Source organism: Alternaria burnsii (genome assembly GCF_013036055.1).
Source record: "Alternaria burnsii strain CBS107.38 chromosome Unknown 700, whole genome shotgun sequence".
NCBI lineage: Eukaryota > Fungi > Ascomycota > Dothideomycetes > Pleosporales > Pleosporaceae > Alternaria > Alternaria burnsii.
The window spans coordinates 413,112-439,810 of record NW_024066121.1 but is presented as its reverse complement, the minus strand read 5'-3'; the positions used below and the strand labels follow the sequence as shown (position 1 = coordinate 439,810).

The window sequence follows — 26,699 nt, the reverse complement described above, 5'->3', positions numbered from 1 at the left end:
CACGCTAAGATCACGCTAAATATCGCACGGGCCGTGCCTTCTCCACCCCGTGATGCCACGATGATCTCAACGTCTTTCACCGTATCTTCCTGGCAACTAAGTGGCGATTTGACTACTGTTATAATCCGTCGCCATTGTTAGGAGACAACTCTCACTTAGTCACTTTGACTTCGCTGAACAACTTCGCCTCGAACACCAGATTGTACAATGCGGGCTGTACTGGCGAAGCAGCCCAACAACGAGCGAACGAACTCCAACTTGAAGCAGAAGAGACAGTGGTTGTTCAACCCACCCAGTATGACTACACAGCGCACCTTTACTCTACTTTCGTTTCTTGAGCTCTTATTCTTCAATTTCGACCATGAATCGAAATGAAGTTTCGTAAACAGTGATCGCCGAAAGAACGAAACTGAGAATCTCTGGATAAAGAGTGGAACCAGCGACGATGGGATTCACATTGAGCACCAAAGACCTCGCAACAGCTAATGCGTCCGAATACGATCAGATCAAGGGTGTTCTAGAACCGTTCCGACAGATCTTCATGAATATACTGGAGAACGCAGAGAACGATTGCGTAAGTCATTTCACAATAGACCGGACTTCCAACCCCGCAATTATCACTCTTCATCCTGCCAACGGAAATACCTTTAGTGTTAGTGCAAAGGGTCGAGCAGCCTTTCCGCCAAGCATTCCTTACGATATGCAAACAGCGATCTTGAAGTTCAACCAGTGTGACCTGAGCGTTCTCAGTTTCTTGTGTTGGATTCGCGATGCGCTTCGGTCAATTTGTGCTACAGTAGATTGGCTCATGATCGTTCCTGTCCGACCTCTTTCCATACTTCACTATTCTGACGAAGAACCTGTAACGAAGAATGGCCGACATTCGGTATTCGCAATCACCACTGCGAGTCGCGAACAGTATATCGCGGACTTCACGCTTGAACAGTTCGGATATCCGGCCGAACTTTGGTTTCTCGAGAAAGCAGACTATTATACACGCTTTGTGGAGGCAGGCGCAAGTTGGCGCATTGCTTCCGCAGAGGACATGGACGACGCGCATTGTGATATTGCAGAGTGTGATGTTCAGCAACCCATTAGGACCTGTATTGATGCTGTTTGCAAGGAAATCAATTGGCCGGGTTATTACAAGCTTTCGGCTGGAGAGCGCATATCCTGGCTGGAAGCTCGCATTCGAGGAACAGTAGGTAGGCTTGAAGCAGAAGACGAATTGTACTCAACATTAGAGGCCGCTTAATACAGGGGCAAGTTCATAGATGCACGGCAAGTGTGAGGCTTCCTCCAGTTTGCGATGATATTTGTTGCGATATATGAATTTTCGTATAAGTTGTGATTGGCTCGTCGGCTCAGTGTCATCTCCACCCAAAGGACAATAACCTAGAGGATATCGGTGATGGTCTCCAATTCTTCACAGGGGAAGTAGTATTTACCCAGCACGGTGAAAGCTAGTCCTCATCTGCAATCACGCACTACCACATGTGTATCTGGAAAAATACCCCCTCTGTCAAGGTCGAGACTGATAACCTTATATTTTAACCCTACCCAACGACAGCCGTGCTGCTGCTTCTTCAATTCTTGCGATAATACATCCATGGGTCGCACAGCGCCAGTTCATCTCTCGCTGCCTGAAGCAGTGGCGACAACATCACTGCCGAAATCATGTGCGCTCTCACCGCTACATATCGATGCTACGAAACCTTTCAGGTTCTTGGATCTACCAAAGGAGATACGTCAGATGATCTATGGAGAATTACACCCAGCCACAAGGCGTCATAAAGTGCACCTACAAGAGGGCCAAGATCATATGACACTAGCCTGTACAACGGTACCAGGTGTATCAATCCTAGCAACCAATCGACAAATCTATGAAGAAGCAGGGTACATACTAAATCCGCTCCTCAAGAAGATTTTAGCAACACCGCCGACAGTCATTATCAGAGCAAACCACCTTCTTGGTCTCATAGACCTCAACAACTCTTTCGCCATCTCACGCGTATTCTGGAGCTGGTTGACCTGCCTCTTGAGACACCGACTGTCCAGCTGCGTGAAAGATATCCGCCGTTATCGCGATGGCAGACTATCGAACACCAAATTGCTTAAACAACTCTGCACGAATAGCTTCACTCGGAAACATATGGATGCAAGGATGTTAGAGGCTCTGATTAGCTTCCTCCTACGAACGATCAGATACGCAGGCACAAAACCAAAACCCATGTACAAATACCCTCCCATCACAGTCGTCGTCGAGGTCCCGGATGGCTTCATTGGGCTGCCTGTTGTCACGACGACCTCCCGAGCAAAGAGAATGGCCTTCAAGATAATGTGTCCTAATGACCCCACACCACGACGAGTGTTCAGCGGCTATGGCGATCTACCCTGGTTGCTCCATCGATTAGCTTATCACGCTTGTATAGCTGGTCACAACCGCCACGACATCTCTTTCAACGTGCGTTTAAGGTTCTTGGGCGCCGACGAAGCGGAGATCAGACAGCCGTTATGGAATCTCTTTTCGGAAGACCAGCTTCATGTGCAGATGATCAAAGGAGTTAGAGCAGCTCGCAGCACGGGGAAAGGATCATTGTATTACGGAGGTTTGATGCAAGATGGAATCGAGGAAGAGATTTGACCTAAATACTGGCAAATTACGATCCTGGAGGTTTTGCCGTAACTTTTCTCGTTCACGTATACGCGGTCCGGAAATACGTCCGATGCGACGTAGCAGCTTTTCGAGGCTAGTATTGGAGCCTAACGCGCTCTGAGATCTTTCGTGCGTGACAGCTGTGTGTATCGGCTTACTATTCGTCAGAGGACTGTCCACTTCTTCATCGCATTGTACGGAATATTCATAGTACGAAAACTGCATGAATTGACAACTGCTAAGGGCGAATGCGCAAAGTAAAGGTCTATAGATGAGGGAAAACTTGCGACCACGCTGGTGTATCATACACGCCTTTTGGGACATTCCTAATGCTGACAAAAGCTTCAACCACAATGTATGCGCGACTTACAATATAACTTATACCACACAATATACACAAGAGCGAGATGACAACAGTGCTCAACCATCCAAGTGTCCGCTTGTTGTAGGCAACCCAGATTTTGTCGATGAAGGGGAAAACATGAGCTAAGAGATTGGTGATCAACCAGAACGCAGCACAAAAGGTCACCCATATAGAACTCAGCCGCCAGAACAGCTGCTCCAGCTTGCTGGGAAAGAAGTAGTCCCAAGCCGCAACGTGTATGGCACCATACACGGTTGAAGCTCCCCATAATACCATCCCCATGATCAAAGATTGGGTGCGGCGAAGTAAACCGTCGTTTGGCCAGTCGAGTGCATGAGTTTGTAGTAGCTCGGTAACGTAGGGTATCCTATAAGTGGTACCCGAGATATTCCCTTCGCGAGCTGGGGCGAAGTGAGTTTGTAAGACCGGATACAGAAGTAAAGCTTCTTCCGCGAGACGCTTTAGCTCGGAGCTGGCTTCGGTTTCGGGGTCCTGCAAGGTTGCTTCGCCTGCTTGTTCCGAATTCTGGATAGTTGGACGGATACTAAGATGACCGGTCCCACGAGATTGCGCTCTATCACAATGATTGACTTGATCAATGTCTTCAGGCCTTGTCGTCTTAGCTTCGAAGTAAGCCAGTTTCTCTAGTTCGGGAGTGGCGAATCGAAACATCGCAAACTTGCCCTGTGGTACCTTACCACTCATTTGACTCGCTAGATACATATAAGCAGTCAAAGGTAGCCAGTCTCCTTTGAGTATTGTTGGAGAAGTTACCTGACGAGGTTTGTGCCACCAGAGCATATACATGATAAGCGCGCAAACGACATGAGCTACAACGTGCACCTCGAGCAAAGTAGTTGGTAATCCAGCTGCTGTCCGGCTGATAACCTGGATGATCATCCATCCGGCCTGAATACACACGAGAAGCTTAGCAAGACCATCTGCTTTGTTCTTATCCTTGATTTCATCGATAGAGATGTCGGGAATGTGTCCGCACTGGGCGAGTAGTGCAACTCCCTTTGCAGTTAGGGTAAGACGTTTCGCGCCATTGAACAAGACCGCGTTTCGAAAGTTGGTATCGTCAATATCGAGGGCGAAGCCACCCATCGTGCCGTAGAATCCATGTACGATAGTCCAGGGGCTACGGTGGTGCTGGTCATGATTTCTGGATACTACTGTCTAGTACTTCTTAGTTTCAGTGCCCAAGGAAGGGTCGTTTAGCTACCTTTTCTTGTGTTCTCGCGCTGTCTTCTTTCTTCCTCTTTGCCTCTTCTACCTCTGAATACAACTGTCGCGCAGAAGCTAGTTGTCGCCAGGCCGCGTATAGTATCAGTTCCGGTGCGAACAGGCCAAGGATGCACCATTGAATCTCTCTAAACAGGCCTTTGAGATAGCCTTCAGCATTGCGTGGTACGTTCAAGTGTACAGCTGAATAAACACATAAAGCAAGGGTAGCTAAGCAGCTGATAAGCAGAGAAATCGTGTCGCGCTGATTGTCCTCTGCTACGAAGCCTACAGTATCTGTAGTGTTGACGTTGCCGGTGCTTATTGCGGACACATTGTGAACAATGATGAGAATAAATGTAAAGCTAAACAACATTAACATGATTTTCAAGACGATTAGTGTACATCAGACCGACGAGAGTAGGGCGAGAAACAAAGGCGCACATTGCTTATACTAGAGTTCGAGGATTAATCATCCCATGATGTTCAACTACATGCCAGGCCTGCATGACGGCGGCAGTGCGAATGGGGGCCGCTTTGAACATGTGTGTGAGGCAGGAGGTTGTGTGAGCAAAAGTTGTCGAGAACATGGAATCTTGCATATCAGGATGCGCACCCATGCATAGCGCAACAAATAAGAGTGGAAGAACATTCTCGCGATAGTCCTCACGCAGGAAAGTGAAACGTACAGCGCGCCGGTCGTCTGCATAATTGCCGGGTTCCTGCACAAACGGCCCCCAACTTTTGCAAATCACGCGCAGTCATTGCTAAACCATCGGTGACATTCGCCAGATAGGCGCTAATATGCCATTTGGCGCAATCGACTGGGGCTGGGTGTTGATTCAAGTATCACCGAACGAGAAGGAATCGATGTGGAGATCAGGCGCTTACATGCGTCGTATTTATGGATTGATCCGTGCATCGACTTTTCCTTTCTTGCACTAGATCACATGAACATAGCACGTACCACTTGTACTCTCCGAAGACATCTCACCTCAACTTTATACGCCCAAGGATACATCTATTCGAGGATGAGTGTTCGATCTCGCAAGCCTGCAGAACAGGCAGAATCAGCAGCGGCGCACCAGGTACGCAGATGTCTACCGCACATGCGAATTCCAAAGTTGATGGTCGCCAGGATGTGTCTCGCAAACAGATAAAGGAAAGGCAGCCGCGTTCCTTGCTCATGTGGGATGAGATTCGTAAGTAACTCACTGAATCAAGTCTCTATAGCTAATCGATGTTGCAGCCAATTGGTACCAGTACATTCACCCTTTGATAGGTACTTGTCACGAACATGCGCTCACAAGACTTAGAGATAATGAGTATATTTTGTCTGGCTACAGGTAAGGTCTCCGAGAATCTTGTATCGTGGTTGTCTTCTGAACGCGAAGAAACACAGAGCAGTCTCAGGATCCTACAGAAAATGCTTCGGGAGCATCATCAGTATCCATAACGAAACCGGTAAAATTGTATGCAGCGCCTGTAGTGGGTGAGCTAACTTCTCTCTAGTAAACATATTCTCGCATCTCGTAGGATCAGTACTATTCTTTGCACTTCCAATACCGGTATACTATTCCCTGCAGCCGAGATACGGCACGGCAACCACAGCAGATGTTGTCGTATTCTCTACCTTCTTTTTCGGTGTCGCAATTTGCTTTGCGCTATCTGCAACGTACCACGCTCCGCGTCTCTGTTTTTCTGGCATCCAAAAGCTGACATGAGTGGCAGTTTTCACGTCTTCAACAACCACAGCGAAAGCATCCACGTCTTCGGTAATCAGCTCGACTACGTAAGTAATCACCATGTCGCATGCCAGCCAGCCACTGACTCCTCTAGCTTGGTATCGTGATACTCATGTGGGGCTCCACCATTCCGTGCGTTTACTATGGCTTCTATTGTACACAACGACTACAAACTACATATTACACTCTCGTGTCAGTCTTAGCAGCAGGCTGTATCTACGCGACGCTTCACCCAGCTTTCCGTCGTCCAAAGTATCGCCCATACCGCGCAGCCATGTATTCTGGGCTTGGCCTCTCGTTCATCATTCCCATTGTTCATGGCTTGTTGAAGTTTGGCTGGGAGACGCAGATGTGGAGGATGAGTCTAGACTGGATGGCGTTGATGACGGCATTCAACCTTACCGGCGGCGCGTTGTACGCCATGAGAGTAAGTTCAAGAGCTTGATGACTATGCTGTTCTCGTCAATACGTGGGGAAGGCTGATCATGTGTAGATCCCAGAGAAATGGTATCCCTATCGATTTGACATCTGGGGCTCGAGCCACCAGATTATGCATTGCCTGGTTGTCTGTGCTGGCATTGCCCACCTGTTTGGTCTGCTGAGAGCATTTGACCATGTACATGGATATGGAAACGTCTGTACGACATGATGAGGGTAGCGACTCGGTTAGTACCCAACATACTGCAATATCGTTCAAGATATAATAAGGAGATACACGTATCAAGTATTAGACTATACTCTGGACCCAGCTACGTACAACCAACTCAAACTAATCACAGCACAAACCCACCCGTAGTAACGACCTTCCAGCTACGCACCGGATGCGTATCCTCGAGTTCAACACACCACCAGAGCACATCCTTCGTCTTATCGATCTGCCCACTTTCCTCGTATGCCCTAGCCATTGCATACCATGCCTCGGAGTAGTCCCAACCAGCACCAAGCTTGGTGAGTGTGGACAGTAGACCGTATGCACGGTCTCGCGCGGCGAGACGGGTAAGCTCTGGGGAGGAGAGCTGGTTCTCTACTGATGGCGTGTGCGAAGTCAGGTATTGTGTCTTCGATTTGGTTATGCTTGGTTGGTCGGGAGATGCCGATGGTGGTAAAGGATGCACAACACCGTCGGCATTGGCAGGCTCCAGTGGTATGGTCTCAGTGTAAATGTCTAAGAGAATGTTCGACAGGCCGACAATGGCCTCAGGGTGGTCGGGGAAATGTTGTAGAGCGTGCTCAAAGTCTACACGAGCTTCATGCTTCAGCGACTGGGCTACGAGCTGTTCTGCGCGCTATGGAATCTGTTAGTAAAGAGTGGTACGAACGTCATTCGAGAACTTACAGCAGCGAACACGTCAGCCCACAGCTCTTCAACACTCTTACCACCACCCCATCCTTTTTCAACGAGCGCCTTGGCTGTTGAGGATTCCAATGACACCTCTGCCTCAAACGCTTCCACCAGCTTCAATGCCTCAGCGACAGCCTCCCGGCCATCCTGAAACATGTGCGCCCTTAGGTACAGCCCAGAGATGAAGATCCATATGCTGACCAATAAGGAAACCTTCTGGCGACGCTCTTGGATTTTGGAGAAGTAAGGATCCGCAGGGATATAACTTGCATGCGGGAGGCGAGAAGGTAAGCGGGTGTCTTGTCTAGGAGGATGTTCTTCGTGACCCAGTGGTGGGGAGACATGATCTAGGTTGTGAGGAATATCTCGCAACGGTCGTTCACCACTTTCTAGGGATTTCCTTGGGGGACTAGAAACAGAAGTTGGGTGCGGAGACTTTGAGGGTGTGCCATTTGTAGGGATTCCTGGAAGCGGTGGTACCTCTGATGTGGGATCTTTACTTGCATGACCATCATTCTGTTTGTGGTGATGGAATAGATGGTGACGGTGGTGGCCGTTAGCGTGGTCGGCACCTTTGTCGTCGGTGACTTGAATCGCAGGAGGCACTTCTGGGTTCGTCGTAGCTGTGTTCCCACTGACCGCAGATGTATTCCGAGGGACGGTCTCTTGCTGAGTTGTTCTGACTGATCCTCGTCCGCGGAAAATACTTCCTCGACCAGCTCCCACAGCACTTTTTGGGGGCACCAGTGCTGCCGGTTCAGGTGCGGGCTTGACTTTGTCAGCTGCCGGGTCACCGAACAGTCTGCCATATAACGCAAGAAGTTCGTCACACCCGTCTACTGCGGCGGTGGCGCCATCGGTGATCTCGAGCAAAGACAGCTGCGTCATCTTAATCTGCAGTATGTTGCTCTTCTCGAAGCGTTCCATGCGATCTACAACACCTGATTCGAGCGTGTCTTGCCCAGCAGCTTGGTTGAGGTGTTCGCTTCGGAAAGCGCCCGAATCACGACCGAAGAGGATAGCGGGATCACCGAACTGCTCGAAAGCTGCCTCGCATGCCTTCTCAGCAGCGGAAAACTCGGATCGCGATGTGAGAAGTAGAGCGAGAAGGTGCCATACGGGTATTAGCTTTCTTTCGCGTCCAAACTCAGTCGGAATGCCACCAGAAATGACTCCATCTGTACTAATAGTCGTACCCTTTGTCGAGGGAGAAAGTGCACGTTTGGCAACCTTGATGGCTCCAGGGATATCTCGTGTCTCTGCTAGAACTAAAGCCAGTGCGTATAGGGCTTCCACGTTGTGTTCGTCGCCGAGACTCGGTGACAATGATTTCCTTAGGTATTGTATAGCTTTGGCCTGGATCTTTGCACGCGCCTCAACTTCGTATGTCAGTCGTGCCCAGTGCGCCTGACTGACACCGATGGCACAGTAAGCAGCAGCTAGAGCTGTAGGTTCGACCACGGACTCGGAAGAGGCGACAGAGCCGGCATCGGACATTGACCTGAGGTGATCCGCCTGTTCAAGCCAGTGCTCGATACTGTGGCTGATCTCAAGAGCCCGCTCAGCATCGTGCCTAGACCCCCAACGGCAGAGCATCCTGATTGCCTCAGCGGAGGTCCTCATGACGGTACTATCGTCGTCAATGCCCGCCTCCACTTCGCCTGACTTTTCTGATCGATCCTTGTTGCGTGTGATGATTTCGACATACGAATCGTAAGCTTTGTATGCCAGTTCAGGCTCGGCGAGGGACGCGTGGACAACAAAAAGGTTGCGCAAGATCTGCGTAGAATGGTATGTCTTGGTGGCCGCTCGGTAGAGGATCTAGATGTTGTCAGTCTAAGGTTGTCATGAGATACAGGTGTCTTACATCAAGAACACCTCGTGCGACACCCTCCTTTCCACCTTCGCCCAGATCATCGTCACTCCAGCTAGGACCACATAGAAGGCGCCAGTTGTCCATGACAGAGTCTACCCACGCTTCGACTTCATGGTTGGTCTCACTAGCTTTGGGAAACTTGGTCTCCCTTATCAACAAGTTCTCGTAGACAGCCTCTACTCGTTTCAGTTCTGCTCTTTGCCGTAGACGTGCGTCGGACTGGGCGGTTGGTGTTGGCTTCTCTTGGATGATAGGTGTCGAATCAGGTTCGTAGGCTAGGTCGTAACGGAGGATCGTGGACAGCGAGTCATAGTATGCCTTCCATGCTAATCGTCGGTATAGTGCTGAGCTGCCGGTGTCTGATGCAGCATTCTTGGAGGTTGCATCCCAGAACTTTGCCCAGTAGCGGTAGGTACGGAGAGCATCGGACGCGTTGATCTTCTCGCTGGTGCCCGCGGACTGATCCGAGAGCCGGCAGAGGCGGACGAGAGACTGTTCGCCCCACACTTTGAACTGGGCTGATTCAGTGTTTGGGGTGGTGTTGGAGGATAGCCAAGGTATCATGGACGAGTAGGTCATGACTGCCTCATCTATGGCACCTGTCTTCTCTAGCCCAGAGCCTGTGGTGTGTTAGTTTTCCGAGCCGCCGCCGAGTGCTTCCCTATACTCGTACCCTTCAGATATGTGCCCTTGACCAGACAGACCTTTGACCAGCCACTTAATGTGCCTGACTCCCCGGACAGCTGGGTCGCCATTGCCCCAAAGTCTTGCGGTAGCCGCGCAACTGCCTGTCCTGGCTCACCCAGTACGTAGTGAGCCCAAGCCAGGCAGACGTTGGCCTGGAAGATATCTTGGCCCTGTGTGCCATCTTCTTCGATTGTAGCGAGTAGTGTGGGTATGATATTGGATAGGTCGCCAGTAGACGCGGTAGAGGAGGCCGTCGAGGGCCTTTGCGAACTATGGGTGGCTATTTGAGCGTCGGATCGCGCTGTGAGGGTGAGGCCTTGGATTGCCGTTAGTCTTCAGAAAGACCAAATAGAGAGGTTTGCTGACATCGTCGGTGCGGCGCATGCTTCTCGACCTTGCGACATAGCTCAGGGACGTCGGTCCATCGCCCGGCGCATCTTGCTTCATCCAATTGCTGTATGTAGCGCTTGGCCTTCTCGTTTTCGGGGGCGTTCTGTATGTCCAGTAAGCTACCGTTGTCGAGCATGACGTTGCTAGGGGTCCTGGCGAAGAAGAAGAGTCATGACGACATACCACCATGATGTTAAGAATATGCCTTTGGCACTAGACAAAGTCGCGATACTTGTAGAATCATGTTCGACGAGCAATACTGAATGCGACGCCGCCTGCCATGGCTGTACACATGTCACAGACCGACTGCTATGCCAGTCCCACTCTTCCCAGTTGGCCCGCACATCCCTGCAGTCTTAGCGCCATACGGTCCGACGCTAACTCCGAGGCTCGAACTTTTTTCCTATCATCTTTCCGCAACAAGTCCGCTGATCAGAATCCAGCTGGGGAAAAGAGAAGAAAAAGAAGGAATCGCTATCATCATGGCGCCCGTCGCATCCGAGTTGGCAACACTGCGCGCGCTTAGTTTCCGCATCTCGTCCACGCCAACATCCCAGCTTCCCCAACACGTGCCTGCCATAGCTGCATCACTAGCCAATTGCAGAACTCTACTCTCCTCGGCTCAGGCCTCAGGCACCAAGGCGACATCCTCTGAAGCATCTGTCGCCATACACAAGTTCCGGACTCTCCTCTCCACCTTGCTCCAAGATCGGACTCCCCATGGAAGATGGTGTGCCATCGTGCTGATCAAGGCCACTATTGAAGTTGGAGGTTGGGAGACTCTACAAAAGAGTTTGCCGTGGGTGCGCGGTCTTCTCGGATTCCTAAACAAGCCAGATTCGCCATCGTCCAAGAAGCTGTGCATCATCATCTTGACACGGATCTTCCTCCTAACCAGGGAATACCCGACGTTGATTCGCGAGATTACCACTCCGTCCTTGCCACCATTTCTCCAGACCTGCTTGCAGCTAGCGAACGCCAAAGCGACTCCCGTCAGTCTGCTGCAGATCATCCTGGAGAGCTTTAATGAGCTATTGCCCCGACATCCTACTATCTTCAGGTCTTACCTAAAGCAACTTTACCCGCTTCTGGGACGTCTCATCGCACCCACACCCTCTGACAAGACCAGTCAAGAGCAGCAAACCGGAGCTAGATTTGGGACTTGCTCCGAACTTACCGACGCGGCGCGCCAGCTTTATGTGCAGCTGCCCTGCTGTGCGCCGAAGGGCGCTTCGAGCGAAGAGTGGACGAAGGCTGTGAAGAATATCACAAACCTGACTCATCTGACTTCGGACCGCGTGTTCCGTGCCGTGGTAGAGGACTGGCAATCTTCAGCGCGGGAAGCACCCTTCTCGAACGGACATACACTAGATGATGAAGTCCAAGATCTAGAGCCTGGCTCCGATCTTTCACCATGGTCAGGAATCTTTGCTGGTGGTGAGCGTTTGGCGGGACTTCTTTACGTCATCAAGGAGTACATTGAGAGCCCCACAGTAAATACAGTGTATCTCAATGTTGGCATGATAGTAGACTTGGTCTCAAGGATGCTTTCTCTTACAGTTCCAGCGTCCGCGAGCAAGAACTTCCAAAACACTGTGCGCCTAAACGCGCAAGTTAGCAAGGAAGAGCGTGAAAGTCTTTGGTTGCTACTACCAGACGTGCACGTTGCAGCCATCGAAGTGCTTCTCGCATTAGCACACCGATCTCAGACCAGCACATTGGCATTAGACCCTATCATCATCGACCAGCTCGTATGGGTATTTGGCGCAGAGAAGGAGACTAGCCAGATCCGAACGGTGTGTTACACCGCCATTGCTGCTTTACTGAAGAGATCTGGTATCGCTCTACACAAGGCTACTATCGACTCTCTCGTACCGCTCATCCGTACTTGCTGCGATGATCTGCTACCATCCGAAATCGCGGCACCTTCTACCCAACAAACTCCCGGACAAGCCAAGGCGAATGGCAACAGTCAGCCTCAAACTACTGCTAATGCCGATAGCTTCCTCGGCACTACGAAAAACACTAGCGGACCCAACGTTGGATTTGATGGTCTCAAACAAGCCGCTCACAATCTGCTTCCCGTTTTGTTTTCGAACATCCCGGCTCAATACCTCTCCGACTCCATGCGAGGCCGCCTAGATCGCACCGCTGTCCTTACGCAACACAAGGACGCAATGGTAGCTAGCGTGCTGAATCCACCACCAAGCAAGAAGTTTGGAAAGCCTGCCGCAAGCATCCTACCACTTATGGCCCGGTCTTTCTCGGCCGAGAAGGATGTCGAAGGCATGCTGCGACCAAGAATGCCGGTGATCCGTTTGGGTGGTAAGGACTTGGAGATGGAAGATGAGAACGATGACGACGAAGAGATGGAAGTTGAAGAAGATCAGGCGGAGGAAGAAGAGACGCAATCGTTGGAACAGGCGGATGATCACTTTGCTGGACAAGAGTTGGACGACCTATTGGAGACAGCTAGCCAGCCAGATACAGTCGCAAAGGACTTTGCTATGAAGGATGCGCCAACACCCAGCAAGCCTATCGAATCTACTCCACGATCGGTTCGTAAAGGTACACTTGCGCAACGCCCTAACATCTCTGAACCTACTGCTTTCACCGAGACGAAGCGACCGATCGGCGAAGATGGGCCTCTTTCACCATCCAAGCGACCGAGGACCGACGAAGACGAACAGCGCACAGCACACCCCACTCCTCCTATTTCGGCATTTGCAATTTCATCAAGTGGTGCAGCTTCTGATACTACTGCACCCGCTACCTCAGATTTCGCCGCTACCAGCACTGCCTCAGTTGTGCCTGAACTTCCGGAGCCAGGTGAAGGAGGCGATGACGATGACAGTGACGACGACAAGATATCCCTCGTACTTGGTCAAGACACAGACGATGAGTCGGATTAGGAGTTTGTGTGGTAGCGGTAATTGTATAGTTATTGTAGCTTGCTGAAAGGCAGTGAAGTGGTAATTGCAAACGCAGCCTGTGCACGGACATATTTCAATCTCTCACCAACCAACGGTTTTCTTTGACCTTGTGATTGTTAGTGTTTACCGACAAGACCAATTTCGCGACTTCTAACAGCAGCGTTCAGTGCTATACGTGCGATATCGATAGTCTGACGTTCGACTATCTTGATGGCAAGACAAACGCACATACCAGAAGCACCGCCGTATATGCGCGGGCCTACATCAGTCCTTCCACCACAACCCAACAGGCCGCTATCATTCACGCGACCTCTGAAGATCTCAAAAGAGAAAGAATACCCCTGGGACTCCCACCAAGACGATATTGTCGTCAATAGTACTGAGTTAGATACAGCAGGCCGCAAGCTAGGAATCGACCATTATCGACACCAACTCACTTTGCGGAAGACGTATGAGCATATCACCACAGACTTTGCACAGGACATGGAGAAGCTCGTTCCTAGAGATGCCTTCCCTGTGCCCTGTTCTTCATCTCCACTATCCTCCGATGACGAGAATGAGAAGGAGAACGATGACGGAAACGATGAACATATGCGACACAAGGTCTGGGACGGCAAAGCTCGCCTTCCTAAACCCAAACTCAACCGTCTCAATTATGACTGGTACCGCGCCACAACCACCAACCCTGCCGTCTTCCTCGCCATAATACGCATCGCAGAAAAGAATCTTCCGTTCATAAACTTCGATTCAGCAATCACGCATTTGCCCAACCGAGCCGTAAACGCTTCTCTACCAATCCTTCCATTCAACAACGCTCCCAATCGAAAGTGGAAAGGCAAGGAGAAGGCTGTCTTCACGGACGATCTACCGTATGAAAAGAAGAAGGGCGATCAACTCATGACTATCCTCTTCTTACCGGAGTTCTACAAAGATGGCAAGCACGCGGTGGGTTATTACGACATAGCGCCTGGTCGAGACAAATCGATGAGACTGGAGGCTGAGAACGTCGTACAACTACTCTTCACTCCTTGCGACACAGAGGACCTGGTGCGCTGGGGATTAGTGCACTGGGTTTATGACGCGGGTAGTATTGATGAGGCGAGGACATTGAATGATGCGGCCAAGAAGGCACTTGAGGAGGCGGGTAAAGAATGTTCTCGAAGTCAGGGAGCGGAGGAGGTGGGAATTGAGAAAGGGGGTGAGGAGCCGGACGCGGAGTTAATGGAGTATGTTGGGGCGAGAGGTGGGAGGTGGTTGGATTTTGGCACGGTGGAGGATTATGATGAGTGGGCTGAGGGGTTTAGGGTTGTGAGGAGGATTTGGGAGAGGATGATCAAGAGTGTGGTGACTAGTGTGCAAGAGGGTGAGGCGCAAGTTTAGGAAGATCGGATGAGGGTTAGCAGGCTGAGAATCGCTAAATCATTGTTGCGCTTATCAACATCAGTGCGCTTTGGAATGAGAATTCGACTGTCTTCTTCTAGACAGACTTCTTTGGACCGTGATCACGTTCCAAGCAATCCCAGTATTAGCCCAGCTTTTCCCTTTCTGTCACTTTCTGTCACTTTCTGGTTTCTTGATCTTCCCATGAACGGCTAATACGAGACGACTACTCCCAATGAACGTTTCATTGGATATGGAGATCCACACTTCAAGGGTAGTAGCTCCAGGACCTTCGATTACGATGCTTTTCGATTTGCCTAGTTCACTGTGCGACGTGGTTACAGAGTCGTTTATGGACCATGAATCTGTTTGACATCGAAGAGCAGTCTGTTTTTGTGTCGTGTGCTCATTTGGTGGGCTCGAAAAAGATGATATGTTGAAATAAAGTAGACCATTGTGTAGGTCCCAGTGAACTTTAAGTTTTCCAGCCCGTTCGTGCACGATTTCTATAGCACCAGGGGGATATGTAGCAAATATCATGTGTTGTTCTGTTAGAGGTAGGGATGAAGCGTATTTGTACCCCAAGTCGCGGAAGACCGAAGATATGTTGACCTGTACATATCCCGTCGCAGAGTGGAGTCCAAGAGTCCCACTAGCTACATCTCCGCCAAAGATGGAGATGCGAACGCGTTCAATATCCCTGGGCTTGTATGAAAGCACCGCTTGGTCGGTTAGCTTCGTTTGAGTATCTGCTGTCATGGCCCTAGCCACACCGAGATGGCTTGAATGCAAAAGGTACAGATTGTTCGTATAGGAAGTGCAACGGAATGTCTTACGGACCTCGTGGTCGATGGCGAACAGTAAAATAGCCGGTCTCGCATGAGAATCATCAGCCATCGAGCAGTCCAGAATGCCAAGATATGGCTTTGGAAACACAGCTCCTCCTTGTACCGGACAGAGGAGCATATCAATAGATAGTGTGGTTCCAAGTAAACTCGCATCTTTGACAAGAGTCGATGAAGGTATGCTCTGGAAGTCGTCGCAGAATGCAGTCGGGTTCGGTGCTAGAAAACGAGGACAGTCCCCGCCGTTCATATTGGGCAAATTGAATCGGAAAGCCAAGATCGAGTGATCTGGTCGCATTTCAAGAATGGCCTTTTGCAATCGAAAGAATGCTCTCGTACCTTCACCGTACAAGAGGGGCATATTCACGTCGAATAGCCCCATCAAAGAGTAAGCAACATCTTCCTCACGCGTCGTCGTTCGATCAGAAGCCCATTTCATCTTTTGCGCTACGCTGAATCCTTCCAGCATGAACCTAGCGTCCATATCCCCTTGTTTCTTGCAACAGGAACAATTTTCTTCTGTGTTATACGAAGTTAGACGTTCTGTCGGTATGAATAATTGAAAGTCAGTATGTTTAAGCGCTCACCAGTATAGTTCCTTCTGAGCAGCACCGACTTTTGTATCCCAGAAACTCCCGACAGTTCGTTTGCAAGGGATATACGACTGCCTAGAAAGCTCCAGTCCGCATCATAAAAGTGCACGCGGTCAGGAGCGATCATCTCCTGCAACGTCCAACCTCGAGTAAGCCAGCGACACTTCGAGAATGACCATTCGTCTCCAATCTTGATGTCGGATATATAAGCGTAACAGATCGTGGCGTCTTTGTACCATCTAAACATCGAGTTGATGGCTTCCGAGAGTTCTGAGCTACTGTCTTTGTTGATATTACAAGTGTCAATCCAAACAAAGTCGCAGCCATCTTCTAAAGCTTGATCACATGTCTTCCTAATCTTGAAGTAGCCCTTTTTCGCAGTCCAATCGACCCTTGATGTGTTCTGGATATCTTCAAAGAGAACCTCCCCATCTTCCCATGTATGCGATAAGATTGCGTAGTTCGGCTTATCCTTGCCGACAAAGGTTTGGAGTTCGTAAGTCCTGGCATTCAGAAGTCGCATCTGAACTGCAGTCTGACAGCGCTGGCTCAGCGCTTGTTGGGGGCGGAGAATGTGGGGGCTCTTGCTAGACAAGGTGCTGCTGGAATGCGACCTCACAAAGGCACGTAGTTTCGTGAAACTGTTCGCGACGACTCAAAGTATGGCCAGGAGTAATGATATGGATTGTCAAAAGGGAACGCGTCTCGGGCGTGATGATCAAGTAGCGAAGCAAGTGCAAATAGTGGTATGAAGATCTGCTCGCTTCAGCTGCGCCCCTCCCCTGCGCCATCCTGCGCAGCACAGCCTTCAACGGTCGCTTGAAATGACCTACAAGGCCATTACCATGCACGCCAAGCATCAGCTATATACTTCATCATTTGCGGTGAAATACGGCTGAGACCAGGCTTCCATATTCAGCGTTGCTGTAAATGCGAGGTTGCATTCGGGAGATAGCTATTGCGCTATGACAATTATAGCGCCTAACTCGAAGATATAAGAACGAGGTAGCTTATGATTTGCAACTATTGCAGTTCATGCAAAGAGACCGGAAGAGGTGCGTTATAGAGACCCGGACGGAGATAGATGCCGCTCCCTGAGTAATGTGGCGGCGTGCGACGCTAGTACACTTTCGTCTTCTTAGCATGTCACATCCACGCGAAACTGACACGGAGGCCAACCCCCGTGCTCCTGCTCTTACACGACATACCGCGACCACGACGATTTTAATGCCGAAAGAATCTTGTGGGTTATAGTTCTCGAGACGTATCGGATCACCACACTGTGCATCATCGTTGCGTACCCGAGTCGCTCTCACTTGATATACAATAGTTATATCGTGCTTCGTGGATGCTGCCCGCTGTTTCCCCGCAGTGGTAGGACCCTAATCATGTATTGAGTGTTAGAGACAGCAATTTTGCGACTATGTCGATTATCGCCACGTCAGTGGACTCATTTCACGGACATACTGTGGCTCGCGGTATCCTCACGCCCCACTGGCTATTACCTTCACTTAGATCAATGTGCTGAACGCAATGACCTCCCTCATCTCCATTACTTAGTCCTCGTATCTGGCTTGTGAGCCTAAATTCTGCCCTTCTCCGTACACCGGAGAGTACACAACTGCATCAACCTCAGACACCGCGCACTAGAGCAGGACACAACCTTCAAGCATGCAGCTTTTCTTCCTTCTCTTCACCCTTTTTGAGCTCGTCTTTACGTCTCCTGTAGCACACCCTCTCAACAACAACACTTTGGCACGCCGAGGTGTTATCAACGCTACAGATGAGCTTGACACAGGTGCTCATGCCGGGTGAGTCACTGTTTACATGAACAAATCATGCACTTTCGCCTACTCACTCCTACAGATTTCCCGTCAATTCACAGATGCGGTGGCCTCGTCTCCCAAACTACCAAGTTCTGATCCCATGGTGCTTCAAAGATGCTGCCTCGGAGCAAGCCATTGGCGCACATATCATCGATCGCGCATGGGAAACCTGGACCCGCACACTTGGGGTAGCTTCCATTCAGAACGGTCACAACCTATATTTCAGCCGCTGGTTGTCAGCAAGCGGAGATAGCTACCCTTACTGCTATGACGCGAACGGCCAATGGAACCATCAGATACCTCCGCAGACCGTCTGTATATCTTTCAACTACTACTACATGCCGGGTGTTCAGGCACGATCGACAGTCGGCTACAAAGGGACCGAGAATACACCGGGTCGACACTGGATGGTCTTTTCCCATGACGCAATGATCCGAAATTCCGAGCATGTTGCTACACATGAACTCGGTCATATCTTTGGCCTCTTACACGAACATCAGCGCGCCGACCGAGATTTCTACATTAATTACAACTGTAGGAATGTTATCGGATTCGATAGTGCACTAGCAAAAGCTCGAGCTGATGGCTACACCGAGGATCAGCTCTGCACTCAGCTAGGGGTCGCCCAGATGTACGGATGGGGTGGCGCAGAGTTCGTCAGGTTTGCACCTTCAGCCACGGATATTGTTTCACAATATGATTTCCACTCTATCATGCACTACGATTGTCGCCATGGGGCTAATTCTGCTATATGGGGGCCAGATCCAACGAACCCTTTACTGTACCCGTTGTATGCGTTCAACGTGGCGGGAGATGAAGCTCACTTCCTGCCTCTCAAAGGCGGTAGACCTTATCCGCACTTTGATATCTCTGCTGGTGATGCAGCTACCGTTCGGGCTATGTATCCGTTCTACCCCAATGCCTGAAGGGATAAAGCTTCTGAATTATCCACTAGATCGATCGTGACTGATGATGCAGATGTGGATGGCACTGTCGCTTGACGGAAGTGACATGTACGGTCTGAGCTATAACTTCGACGGATGCTCCTTTTCGAGATATTTAGTGAAGTTCGATGGTACCATGCCTTCCTGTCTCGCGATATAAGCAACTTGGTCTAGATATGACTGGGCTTCATACAATAATGAAATGTCAACATTTGCTTTCTACGTAAACCTGATCGTATCCAAATTCAGTGACCAACTCACACAAGTTCCCAGTCCTCAATCGTATTCTCAGCCACCCCTTGACTTGGTGCCGTTTCCTCAGTCGCATCTTCAATTACGCTTCCAGCATTCGCAAATCTCTCTGTCCAATATCTCGCGGTCTGGTCAAAAGCCTCCCTCCTATACACATACTCCTTTGCAATCCCAGGACAAGCTGGATCATCCGTATCTGGGCTATCCAGAAACGCCCTTATGCTCAATAAAACCGTCGAAACCGTCAACACAGGGCTCCAGTCCATGATTAATATGTTCAGACAAATCCATCCGTTTTCGCTATCGATGTTTGGATGATAGACCTTGGTCACGAACTTGACTATTGGTGGGGCGCGTGGGTAGATCTCTGGGAAGTCCATGGTGAGGTGGAAAGTACCGGATTCATATGGAGTGTCAGGCGGTCCTCTAATCGTTGCTTTCCATGAGAAAAGATTCGATGGATCGGTGGGTGCGGCGGAAAGGCCTTCTATAGGATCGCTTGTGAGGTTCTGCAGTTCTTTTTGCAGACGCCTTCTGGTGTGAGCCAAGTCTCTTGATGAAACCACAGACATATTGAGTATTGGTATCGACGAAGCTATCTCAGAATGTAGACGTGGGCGGAAACTTGGTGCGTGAATGTTATGATGGCGCTGCTGTGGTTGCTAATTTAGGCAGCAGCCAAGTACTTAGCCTAGGTTTCTTAAGACGCTATCTCCAGAAAAGCCGACGCCTGAAGCACGCAGCCTGCAGCGATTGAAAAGTGATATGTTTTACTTCTCATGACTGTTCAAGGCCGCGTGCTCGGATAAAGTGACGGTTGTATCGGCTACTCGGCTCTTGGTTCACTGATGTCATCCAACAACTCCTTCTATCTGGCCATTACCACATATCTCTATCAACACAAAGAAGGCAACAATAGTTACCGATCCCACTAGCCTCTCGTGGTAGTACAAGGTTCGAAGAATGATTTATGAGTAGAGGACATGGACAGTAGAAGAGCGTATTTTGCACACTGCTAAAGTCTACCTAGGTACTCGCAGAAACAGGGCCATTCGGCCTTTTTTGGTGTTTCTAGAAACCATCGACTTTCTCCTCGTGTTTTTGAGAATGTTCTACAAGACAGTATGTCGTTTGGATGGAGACAAAGAGGTAAGAGAAGGGACTTTATATATTCGCGGACCGCTGCAGAAGAGCGGCATCATGCTGTGATCACGAATGTAGTTTGTTCTTTCCGAAGTCCGCACAAAAGTGTCTACCGATACCCCCATGAGACATCACTCTTGTACCAAGAACAGCAAACATGACCCTTTCGTAGATCTTTTTTAATTGTTGATTTCGAATGGTGTAGAAGATGGTAGACTCTCAGTTGCAAGAAAGAGAAATTATAAAGCGACTGTAGCGGTGCAAACAGCAGCATAGTCGCTTGTCTAGACGACTTGCTTTGTTTACCGAGAAGAGAGCGCTCAAACAGGTATGGTAAAGTAGCTGCGGGTCTTGTATACCAGGCGACATGCCATTTTTGGCGATCTGTTTTGGTATCACCCATGTTTCGTACTATCTCGACATTTGGAAGATTATCCTGACAAACTCAGAGTAGAAATTTGGGAGGGACAGCTGTCCATGAGTGCTCCCGCTATCTCTTTTGTTGTGCATGAAGCGAAACAACACAATGACAGCGACATGTCTACGGGCTAGATCAATTCCGGAATCTCAAAGCGGGATCGTTCCCCCTTCTCCAGTTTGATCTAAACGCTCGCGCTGCCATCGCATTCTGGTAGTCCGATTTGGAAATATACTATCGTGAGAGGAGACTTTGACGATGTAGTTACCAAGAAAAGACAGAAGCATGCATCTGCCCGAGCGATTTTTGAGTACTCCGAGCCTTCCATCACCAGGTACAAAACTGGACTGCGAAAGTGCTGCAGGACATCAGAGGTCGGTGTTGTGATTTTGGTCAACAGCAGGCACCGAACATGGCCAACTTATAAGTCGTTTTGGAAAAAGAGGCAATGGCGATGATGGAGGGCGACAACGGTGGAAGGAAGGGTTTACATAGTCGTAATGGCTGATGACCCTAAGCTCCCAAAAAATTGGGTATTCTTTTTCCATGTTGTTTCGTGTAAATAGCATTGTAGGTCAAAATGCGGCCGCCACACATGATAGTAGTTTTAATGTATTTAGGGCACTCGTATGCCGAATATCGACCTCTTCCCGGGAATCAGATATACCACAATGCTCCTCTGAACCGGAGACACTATGATGAGTTTTGATATCTTTTTCGAATTTGTGGAGACGGTGTACAGAGTCTAGGCCAAGCTCGCCGACCGCAACATGCTGGAGATTTTGTGCTCCGATTCTGCGCAACTGGAAGATTTGCCTCATGCTTTTGATCATGACATATCACGTCACTTCTTCGAACCGATCACAATAGGCGTGTTCGACATTTTAGATGCCGCACATCGCTTTGTCCTTGAAGCATTTGGATCGCAGACTTTTGGAAGGCTATGGCAAGGGACGAAATGGTGTGTAGATTATATGTCGTCGAGTGGTTTTGAACAAAAGGTCCCTGTAGACCATGGTGTACATTTTTGGAAAGCTCCGCCGCAGAACATGGTTTGTTGGACAAGGAATTTTGGGGAATAGAAAGGTACTGAGGTCGATAGAGAGATAGAGAAGCAGCTAGAAGAGAAGCTTTATATCGGTGTTTAGAGGAGAGCATAGAAGCACGTGATTTAGACTGTGGAGAACATACTGTGAGGAAACATCAAAATACGGCAGCATGCACGCATGACGTTCAATTCCAATCTCGTAGTAAGCTGAAATCATTCATGATAGAGTGCAATAGCAGATAGAGGTGCTATAGGAATAGTAATACTTCAAGACCTTTTGTTCCAGGCACGCTTCTAGGCGACTGGAGTCTCCTGTTACTTATCGTTAGCTGTGTATTGTGCGCAATCTGCATGTGTACTTACCGCTTTCAGAGCTTCAAAGACGTTCTCCGTATCCAAGACAACAGGCTCAGACTTGACACCATCCCATTTCCTCTCCCACTCAACAGTACCCTGCGTGCCATTTACGCCATTTACAGGCCCGCCGTCGCGCGCACTCGACGATACACCACCATATGCGTGCCCAGCACCACCATCATGGCCCTTTGCAGATTTTCCAGCACCCACCACGTCTCGGTCGCGACTGCTCTCCTCAGATGTCTGATCGCCTTGGAAATATCCCGATCTACCGCCTGTCAACTTGTGCAACTTGTCACCAACGCGGGTGCCAAGCTTAGCTGGCTCCTCACCCTCATTGAACCTGCGTAGGATAATGTAGCCCACGAAGCCCCAAATGAAGATGATGGTAGCCGAACAGCTGGCGATGATGACGGTGGGGACAACAAAGAGGAGGGCGAAGCCGACTAGGAAGAAGGTAATGGCGATTGAGACGAGGATGCCAAGGAAGAGGCAGGTTGAGAGGGAGACGAGGAGGGTTGTTGCTGCGAAAGCGAGGAAAAGCACGAGCGGGAGACCAGTCAATGCGGTCTGTGTGGTCAGAAAGGCCTACATGTGGGTGTTAGAAGTATTTCTCAGAGGACGCGTAATAGCATACTGCTGCTTTCGGGTTCTGGCGAGCGTAGTCTCGGGCTCTCTCGAGCATGTGCTCGCGCTGCTTGGGCGGTAGCACCTGATTGGTGGTAGTCTCGATCTGATCACCCACTCTCCTCGTGGTGTAGTGAATCTTGTTGCCCAGATTGTCGACCATGTCGCCCGCGGTCTGGAGAACGGTAGGCATGGTGGAGGTTGTGGGAATAGGTGGAATTGGAAGCAAGTTCAGTGGTCAATGGAACTATCGATGATGGAGATGACGTGAGTGGAGGATGAAGGATGAAGATAGGGATTGAATTGTTTACTGCTTTGGGGCAGCTGCATTGACTAGGTACAACAGACGGAAACCAGAAAGACCCGTGTGTGCCGTGATCGCACTTGGTTGTGCGGGAGTGCGGCAGTCTGGAACGCGTCTGTCGCGTGGACGTCATCGCGCCTGCACTAACGCACTAGTCCGTGCAACATCCCTGTCGCTCGGCTATGCCTGCTAGTTCACCGCCCGAAAGTTCTGCCAATTCGCGATTGGACTTTTGAACTTTTTTGACATTTCGCGACCAATGCTGCCATATCGCAACCGCAACGACGACATGAGTGAAAAGAAGAGAAAGAGGCAGGAGCAGAATGGCGAGCGGCCCAAGAAGAAGACATCCGGCGCGCCGCAAGGAAATGTGCGCGTTCAGATGGTAGAGAACAAAGAGACTCTGGGTCCACTTCTAGGTATGATAGCTACTCTGGAGACTGTCGCATAGCGTTCGAAGCCATCGGAATAGACAAGAGGATACCGGGCGCTTCTATGAGTCGTTTCTAACACAATCAAGCTGTCACACCCGGTCTCTCTATGCCATCGAAGCTATCCTTCAAGCCATACAAGCGCACCAAGATCCTACCACAAGGCGAAAGCAGCGAACTACTGTTCCAGTCCTCCGATCATCCCCGCCTAGACTACACCGCTTCAGAAGAGCAGGATGGCAGCGCCGAGAGCCAACTACAAGACTACATCGGCGTATTCGACCCTGCGACAAGCAAGTTGCAAGTTGTTCCCGTCAAGAGAGTCGTTGTACGAACCACACTGCGAAGCGAGGCACAAGAAATGCGCGAAGAGCAGGAGAGGTTGGATGCGGCCGTGAACACCGTCACAGCAAAGAGAGCTGCTCTTGCAGCAGAATTCGGATCCAAGAAGTCGAGGAAGGCGCTTGAAGACCGGACACTCAACGCCATCAAGAGCGGAACTGGCGCCGAAGATGCCGCGAGAACCGATGCGATCGCCGAAAACGTTCTGCAGCAGATGTCTTCTGCGACGGCCGTTATGCCAAACAAGGACGATCTCGCAGCAGCCGTAGACAGCTCCAAGCCTCGCCCGATGCCCAACCTCACAGCCGAATACCCCGCCGATGTTTACCCCACAGACGTCGTGGTTGGAAGCGAGCTGATGACTATTCTGGATGTCAAGGACTGGGTGCAGGCCTCATCAGCTGGTCAGGGTGTCAACGTCACCAGCAAATACGTTGCAAAACGTATCGTCAAGCTCGCAAAGAACAAGCAGATACAGAAGTTGAAGGTACTACGCTTCATACTGCTTTGTATCAACTTCAACTCTGCATTGTTTGGAGGGGGTGGACCGCGTCCGAAGAAGATACCCATGAAAGGAAAGTTGGAGACGGCGATGGGTGAGGATACGCCTGCTGGTCAAATCATGGCTATCAGGAGGAAGTTTGCTCCCGAGGCAGGGTGAGTTGCATCCGATTCCTGCCATTGAGTATTTTCTGACGTCTTCAGGAACGGTGAGATGCCTCGTTGGAACATCGATAACCTCATGACACACATTGCGGCAGCAGCACTCATCGTTGACGATTTCGAAGTCGATGTGAACGATCTCCGAGACGATCTCAAGCTCGAGAACAAGGAGTAAGCCATCACATAAGGACTTGTTAATGTTACCTATGCTAACGCTGCGCAGAATCAAGCAATACTTCGCCGAGCTTGGATGCAAGCTCACCGCACCAACACAGACCGACCTCACACGCATGAAGCTCACCAAGGCCGAAAGCGCCAACCACTTCATCGCCAAGCTCAAGTTGCCATTGTCATTTCCCAGGGTAGGCGGAGCACGAGCGAAGAGACGGGCTTAGCCGTGACGCGCATGTAATTACGGTCTAAAGACCACAAGGCACCAGCAATGATACCAACAGTTACACTTATGAAGTCATTTTTCCATTCGCAGTAGTCCAACATGTCCATTTCAGCCGTGCGGATACCTTTTGTAGATCACGCGTGGAGACCATCTCCCAGCATGACAAGTGTATAACGCCATCGTCACCCATCCAACAAATCAAGACCACCCAAACCCGATCCCGACCCCACGTACAATCGAGATCCACGGAAGCTATTCACTAGATACATCATCGACTTGTCTGAATCCGTATGCGTATCCCAAACTCCGCATGTGTATGTGCACCCTCATCATGACATCACCACAATCGTGACGTACCATTTGCGCGTAACCCCATCAGCACCACCATCTCATCTCCGCATATAAGATAACTATCCTGTCGCCCCAAGTAATTTCATTCAAACACATTCCAAACCAAAAACTAAATGCCCAAATCCACCGGTCCCCTCCAAGAACAACTCGGCCTCGGCACTGCCAACCAATCCACACCAAACAACATGACCGACAACACCACCGCAGCGGCTGACAAGCTCGGCGCAAACAAGGACACCAATGCCATCCCTAGCCAGAACCCTAGTGTGATTAGCTCAGCGGGTGCTATTGGAAAGCAGTGTATGTCTTCACATCTTGAACCACATGTCTTCTTCAATGTACAGATGCTAATCAGTTTATACAGTCAACCCCGATGGCGCAATTGGCCAGATTGGCGAGAAGGTTGGAGGGCCGTTCAGCAAGGACGGTGTCATTGGAAGCCAGTTCGATGCGAGCAAGAATGGTATCGCTGGACACGTCGAGAGGGCTGTCGATGGACCAAGCAACCCTGCTGGGAGTTCAAAGTAAAGTTCTACTCTATTGAAGAAGTAGGAACCTGTATTATAGCCAAGAGGCATTCAATATAAGAAGCATAATCATCATAATTGTTGTTATTATATGTGTGCATATCTTGTTATTGTTTCTGGTCCTGAAATCACTGCTACTGCTGAGTATCTAGCTACTGACTGCCATCTCATAGATGTACTTCTGAGTAGCTCGAACTTCAAGCAACCCTTAGGTATTCAGCCACGCCTACAGGCATGATACCCTCTTCCCCACGCTTATACCTCACAGGTAGCACAATGACTACCTGTCCACCCCAACGGCATCGTAGCCGAATGTTTCTTCCTCGGTGGATCGCGCAGTTTCCCGCCCGTCTACCGGCAACAACTCCTCACCCCAGGATCTCGACACGGATGCAGCTCTGTAGTTGCCTTGAACCACTTGCCGCATTTGCAGAACCGTAGTACCAGTCGATGGTATGTTTCTCACACATTTTGTTCTGGAAAGGTGTTGTTGTGGCGGTAAAGTGAGTTGTTCAAAGGTGAACGATACAATGGTGGGTGACTTTAGAATGGAAAAGTTTCTTGGAGTAGCACGGAGGGCTATGTAGCTATGAAATGAGGAGAATGCCGACGGTATATTTATTTGTGGTGTATCGGGTGGGTCCGTGAGATATTAGTGAAATGCATGCAAGGCTGAGAAATTACATGTGTGGTTGCTTTGGCATAATCGTAGCCCAGAACCCTCGTCTTGTACACGAACCCATGCTCTAGTCGATATTGCACGTGTCTGTCGTACTACATCAGCCGTACTTGTGTTTAAGTATGATTGGATAGCATGTGTTGAATGGAGTGGGGACGCTTTCCTCGGGCATTCAAATCATCCCTATGCACCCATAAATGCCTTAGCTAGCCTGCATTGCAAGCTTACTGCAGAGAGACCACTCACCATGACTGGAACAGAACAACGGGAAATATGCAAGACTAAGACTGGGTACACTTGAATTCACAGAACCCATGGTTTGTCTTAGAAGGGGGTGCGCCACTCCTCAAGGACG

General features: G+C 49.9%; 13 protein-coding genes across 13 annotated transcripts; 8 read left to right on the top strand and 5 right to left on the bottom strand.

The window, feature by feature from the left end:
* Positions 1–445: 445 nt before the first annotated feature.
* On the top strand, positions 446–1,255 carry GT037_009240 (uncharacterized protein; the record flags this gene model as incomplete). Its single annotated transcript, XM_038934287.1, has 1 exon — positions 446–1,255. One exon carries the CDS (start codon positions 446–448, stop codon positions 1,253–1,255), a length of 810 nt encoding a protein of 269 aa, XP_038783089.1.
* A 909-nt stretch (positions 1,256–2,164) lies between these two features.
* GT037_009239 (uncharacterized protein) lies at positions 2,165–2,644 on the top strand (the record flags this gene model as incomplete). The annotated part of the gene is made up of 1 exon (XM_038934286.1): positions 2,165–2,644. One exon carries the CDS (start codon positions 2,165–2,167, stop codon positions 2,642–2,644), a length of 480 nt encoding a protein of 159 aa, XP_038783088.1.
* A 277-nt stretch (positions 2,645–2,921) lies between these two features.
* GT037_009238 (uncharacterized protein) lies at positions 2,922–4,626 on the bottom strand (the record flags this gene model as incomplete). The annotated part of the gene is made up of 2 exons (XM_038934285.1): positions 2,922–4,199; positions 4,246–4,626. The coding sequence occupies 2 exons, from the start codon at positions 4,624–4,626 to the stop codon at positions 2,922–2,924; spliced, it is 1,659 nt and encodes a 552-aa protein (XP_038783087.1).
* A 714-nt stretch (positions 4,627–5,340) lies between these two features.
* GT037_009237 (hly-iii related protein) lies at positions 5,341–6,638 on the top strand (the record flags this gene model as incomplete). Its single annotated transcript, XM_038934284.1, has 5 exons — positions 5,341–5,446; positions 5,494–5,590; positions 5,976–6,036; positions 6,084–6,416; positions 6,483–6,638. The coding sequence occupies 5 exons, from the start codon at positions 5,341–5,343 to the stop codon at positions 6,636–6,638; spliced, it is 753 nt and encodes a 250-aa protein (XP_038783086.1).
* Positions 6,639–6,762: 124 nt separating this feature from the next.
* GT037_009236 (uncharacterized protein) lies at positions 6,763–10,420 on the bottom strand (the record flags this gene model as incomplete). Its single annotated transcript, XM_038934283.1, has 5 exons — positions 6,763–7,275; positions 7,326–9,152; positions 9,199–9,827; positions 9,881–10,210; positions 10,261–10,420. The coding sequence occupies 5 exons, from the start codon at positions 10,418–10,420 to the stop codon at positions 6,763–6,765; spliced, it is 3,459 nt and encodes a 1,152-aa protein (XP_038783085.1).
* A 346-nt stretch (positions 10,421–10,766) lies between these two features.
* Positions 10,767–13,196, top strand: GT037_009235 (uncharacterized protein; the record flags this gene model as incomplete). The annotated part of the gene is made up of 1 exon (XM_038934282.1): positions 10,767–13,196. The coding sequence occupies one exon, from the start codon at positions 10,767–10,769 to the stop codon at positions 13,194–13,196; it is 2,430 nt and encodes an 809-aa protein (XP_038783084.1).
* Positions 13,197–13,427: 231 nt separating this feature from the next.
* On the top strand, positions 13,428–14,597 carry GT037_009234 (uncharacterized protein; the record flags this gene model as incomplete). The annotated part of the gene is made up of 1 exon (XM_038934281.1): positions 13,428–14,597. The coding sequence occupies one exon, from the start codon at positions 13,428–13,430 to the stop codon at positions 14,595–14,597; it is 1,170 nt and encodes a 389-aa protein (XP_038783083.1).
* A 168-nt stretch (positions 14,598–14,765) lies between these two features.
* On the bottom strand, positions 14,766–16,558 carry GT037_009233 (uncharacterized protein; the record flags this gene model as incomplete). Its single annotated transcript, XM_038934280.1, has 2 exons — positions 14,766–15,936; positions 16,059–16,558. The coding sequence occupies 2 exons, from the start codon at positions 16,556–16,558 to the stop codon at positions 14,766–14,768; spliced, it is 1,671 nt and encodes a 556-aa protein (XP_038783082.1).
* A 1,148-nt stretch (positions 16,559–17,706) lies between these two features.
* Positions 17,707–18,787, top strand: GT037_009232 (uncharacterized protein; the record flags this gene model as incomplete). The annotated part of the gene is made up of 2 exons (XM_038934279.1): positions 17,707–17,846; positions 17,902–18,787. 2 exons carry the CDS (start codon positions 17,707–17,709, stop codon positions 18,785–18,787), a joined length of 1,026 nt encoding a protein of 341 aa, XP_038783081.1.
* Positions 18,788–19,062: 275 nt separating this feature from the next.
* On the bottom strand, positions 19,063–19,629 carry GT037_009231 (ubiquitin-conjugating enzyme; the record flags this gene model as incomplete). Its single annotated transcript, XM_038934278.1, has 1 exon — positions 19,063–19,629. The coding sequence occupies one exon, from the start codon at positions 19,627–19,629 to the stop codon at positions 19,063–19,065; it is 567 nt and encodes a 188-aa protein (XP_038783080.1).
* Positions 19,630–21,960: 2,331 nt separating this feature from the next.
* Positions 21,961–22,843, bottom strand: GT037_009230 (uncharacterized protein; the record flags this gene model as incomplete). Its single annotated transcript, XM_038934277.1, has 3 exons — positions 21,961–21,978; positions 22,030–22,611; positions 22,661–22,843. The coding sequence occupies 3 exons, from the start codon at positions 22,841–22,843 to the stop codon at positions 21,961–21,963; spliced, it is 783 nt and encodes a 260-aa protein (XP_038783079.1).
* A 400-nt stretch (positions 22,844–23,243) lies between these two features.
* GT037_009229 (rna polymerase i associated a49-like protein) lies at positions 23,244–24,785 on the top strand (the record flags this gene model as incomplete). The annotated part of the gene is made up of 4 exons (XM_038934276.1): positions 23,244–23,373; positions 23,475–24,384; positions 24,433–24,561; positions 24,614–24,785. The coding sequence occupies 4 exons, from the start codon at positions 23,244–23,246 to the stop codon at positions 24,783–24,785; spliced, it is 1,341 nt and encodes a 446-aa protein (XP_038783078.1).
* A 466-nt stretch (positions 24,786–25,251) lies between these two features.
* GT037_009228 (uncharacterized protein) lies at positions 25,252–25,666 on the top strand (the record flags this gene model as incomplete). Its single annotated transcript, XM_038934275.1, has 2 exons — positions 25,252–25,438; positions 25,503–25,666. The coding sequence occupies 2 exons, from the start codon at positions 25,252–25,254 to the stop codon at positions 25,664–25,666; spliced, it is 351 nt and encodes a 116-aa protein (XP_038783077.1).
* Between the last annotated feature and the right edge of the window lie 1,033 nt (positions 25,667–26,699).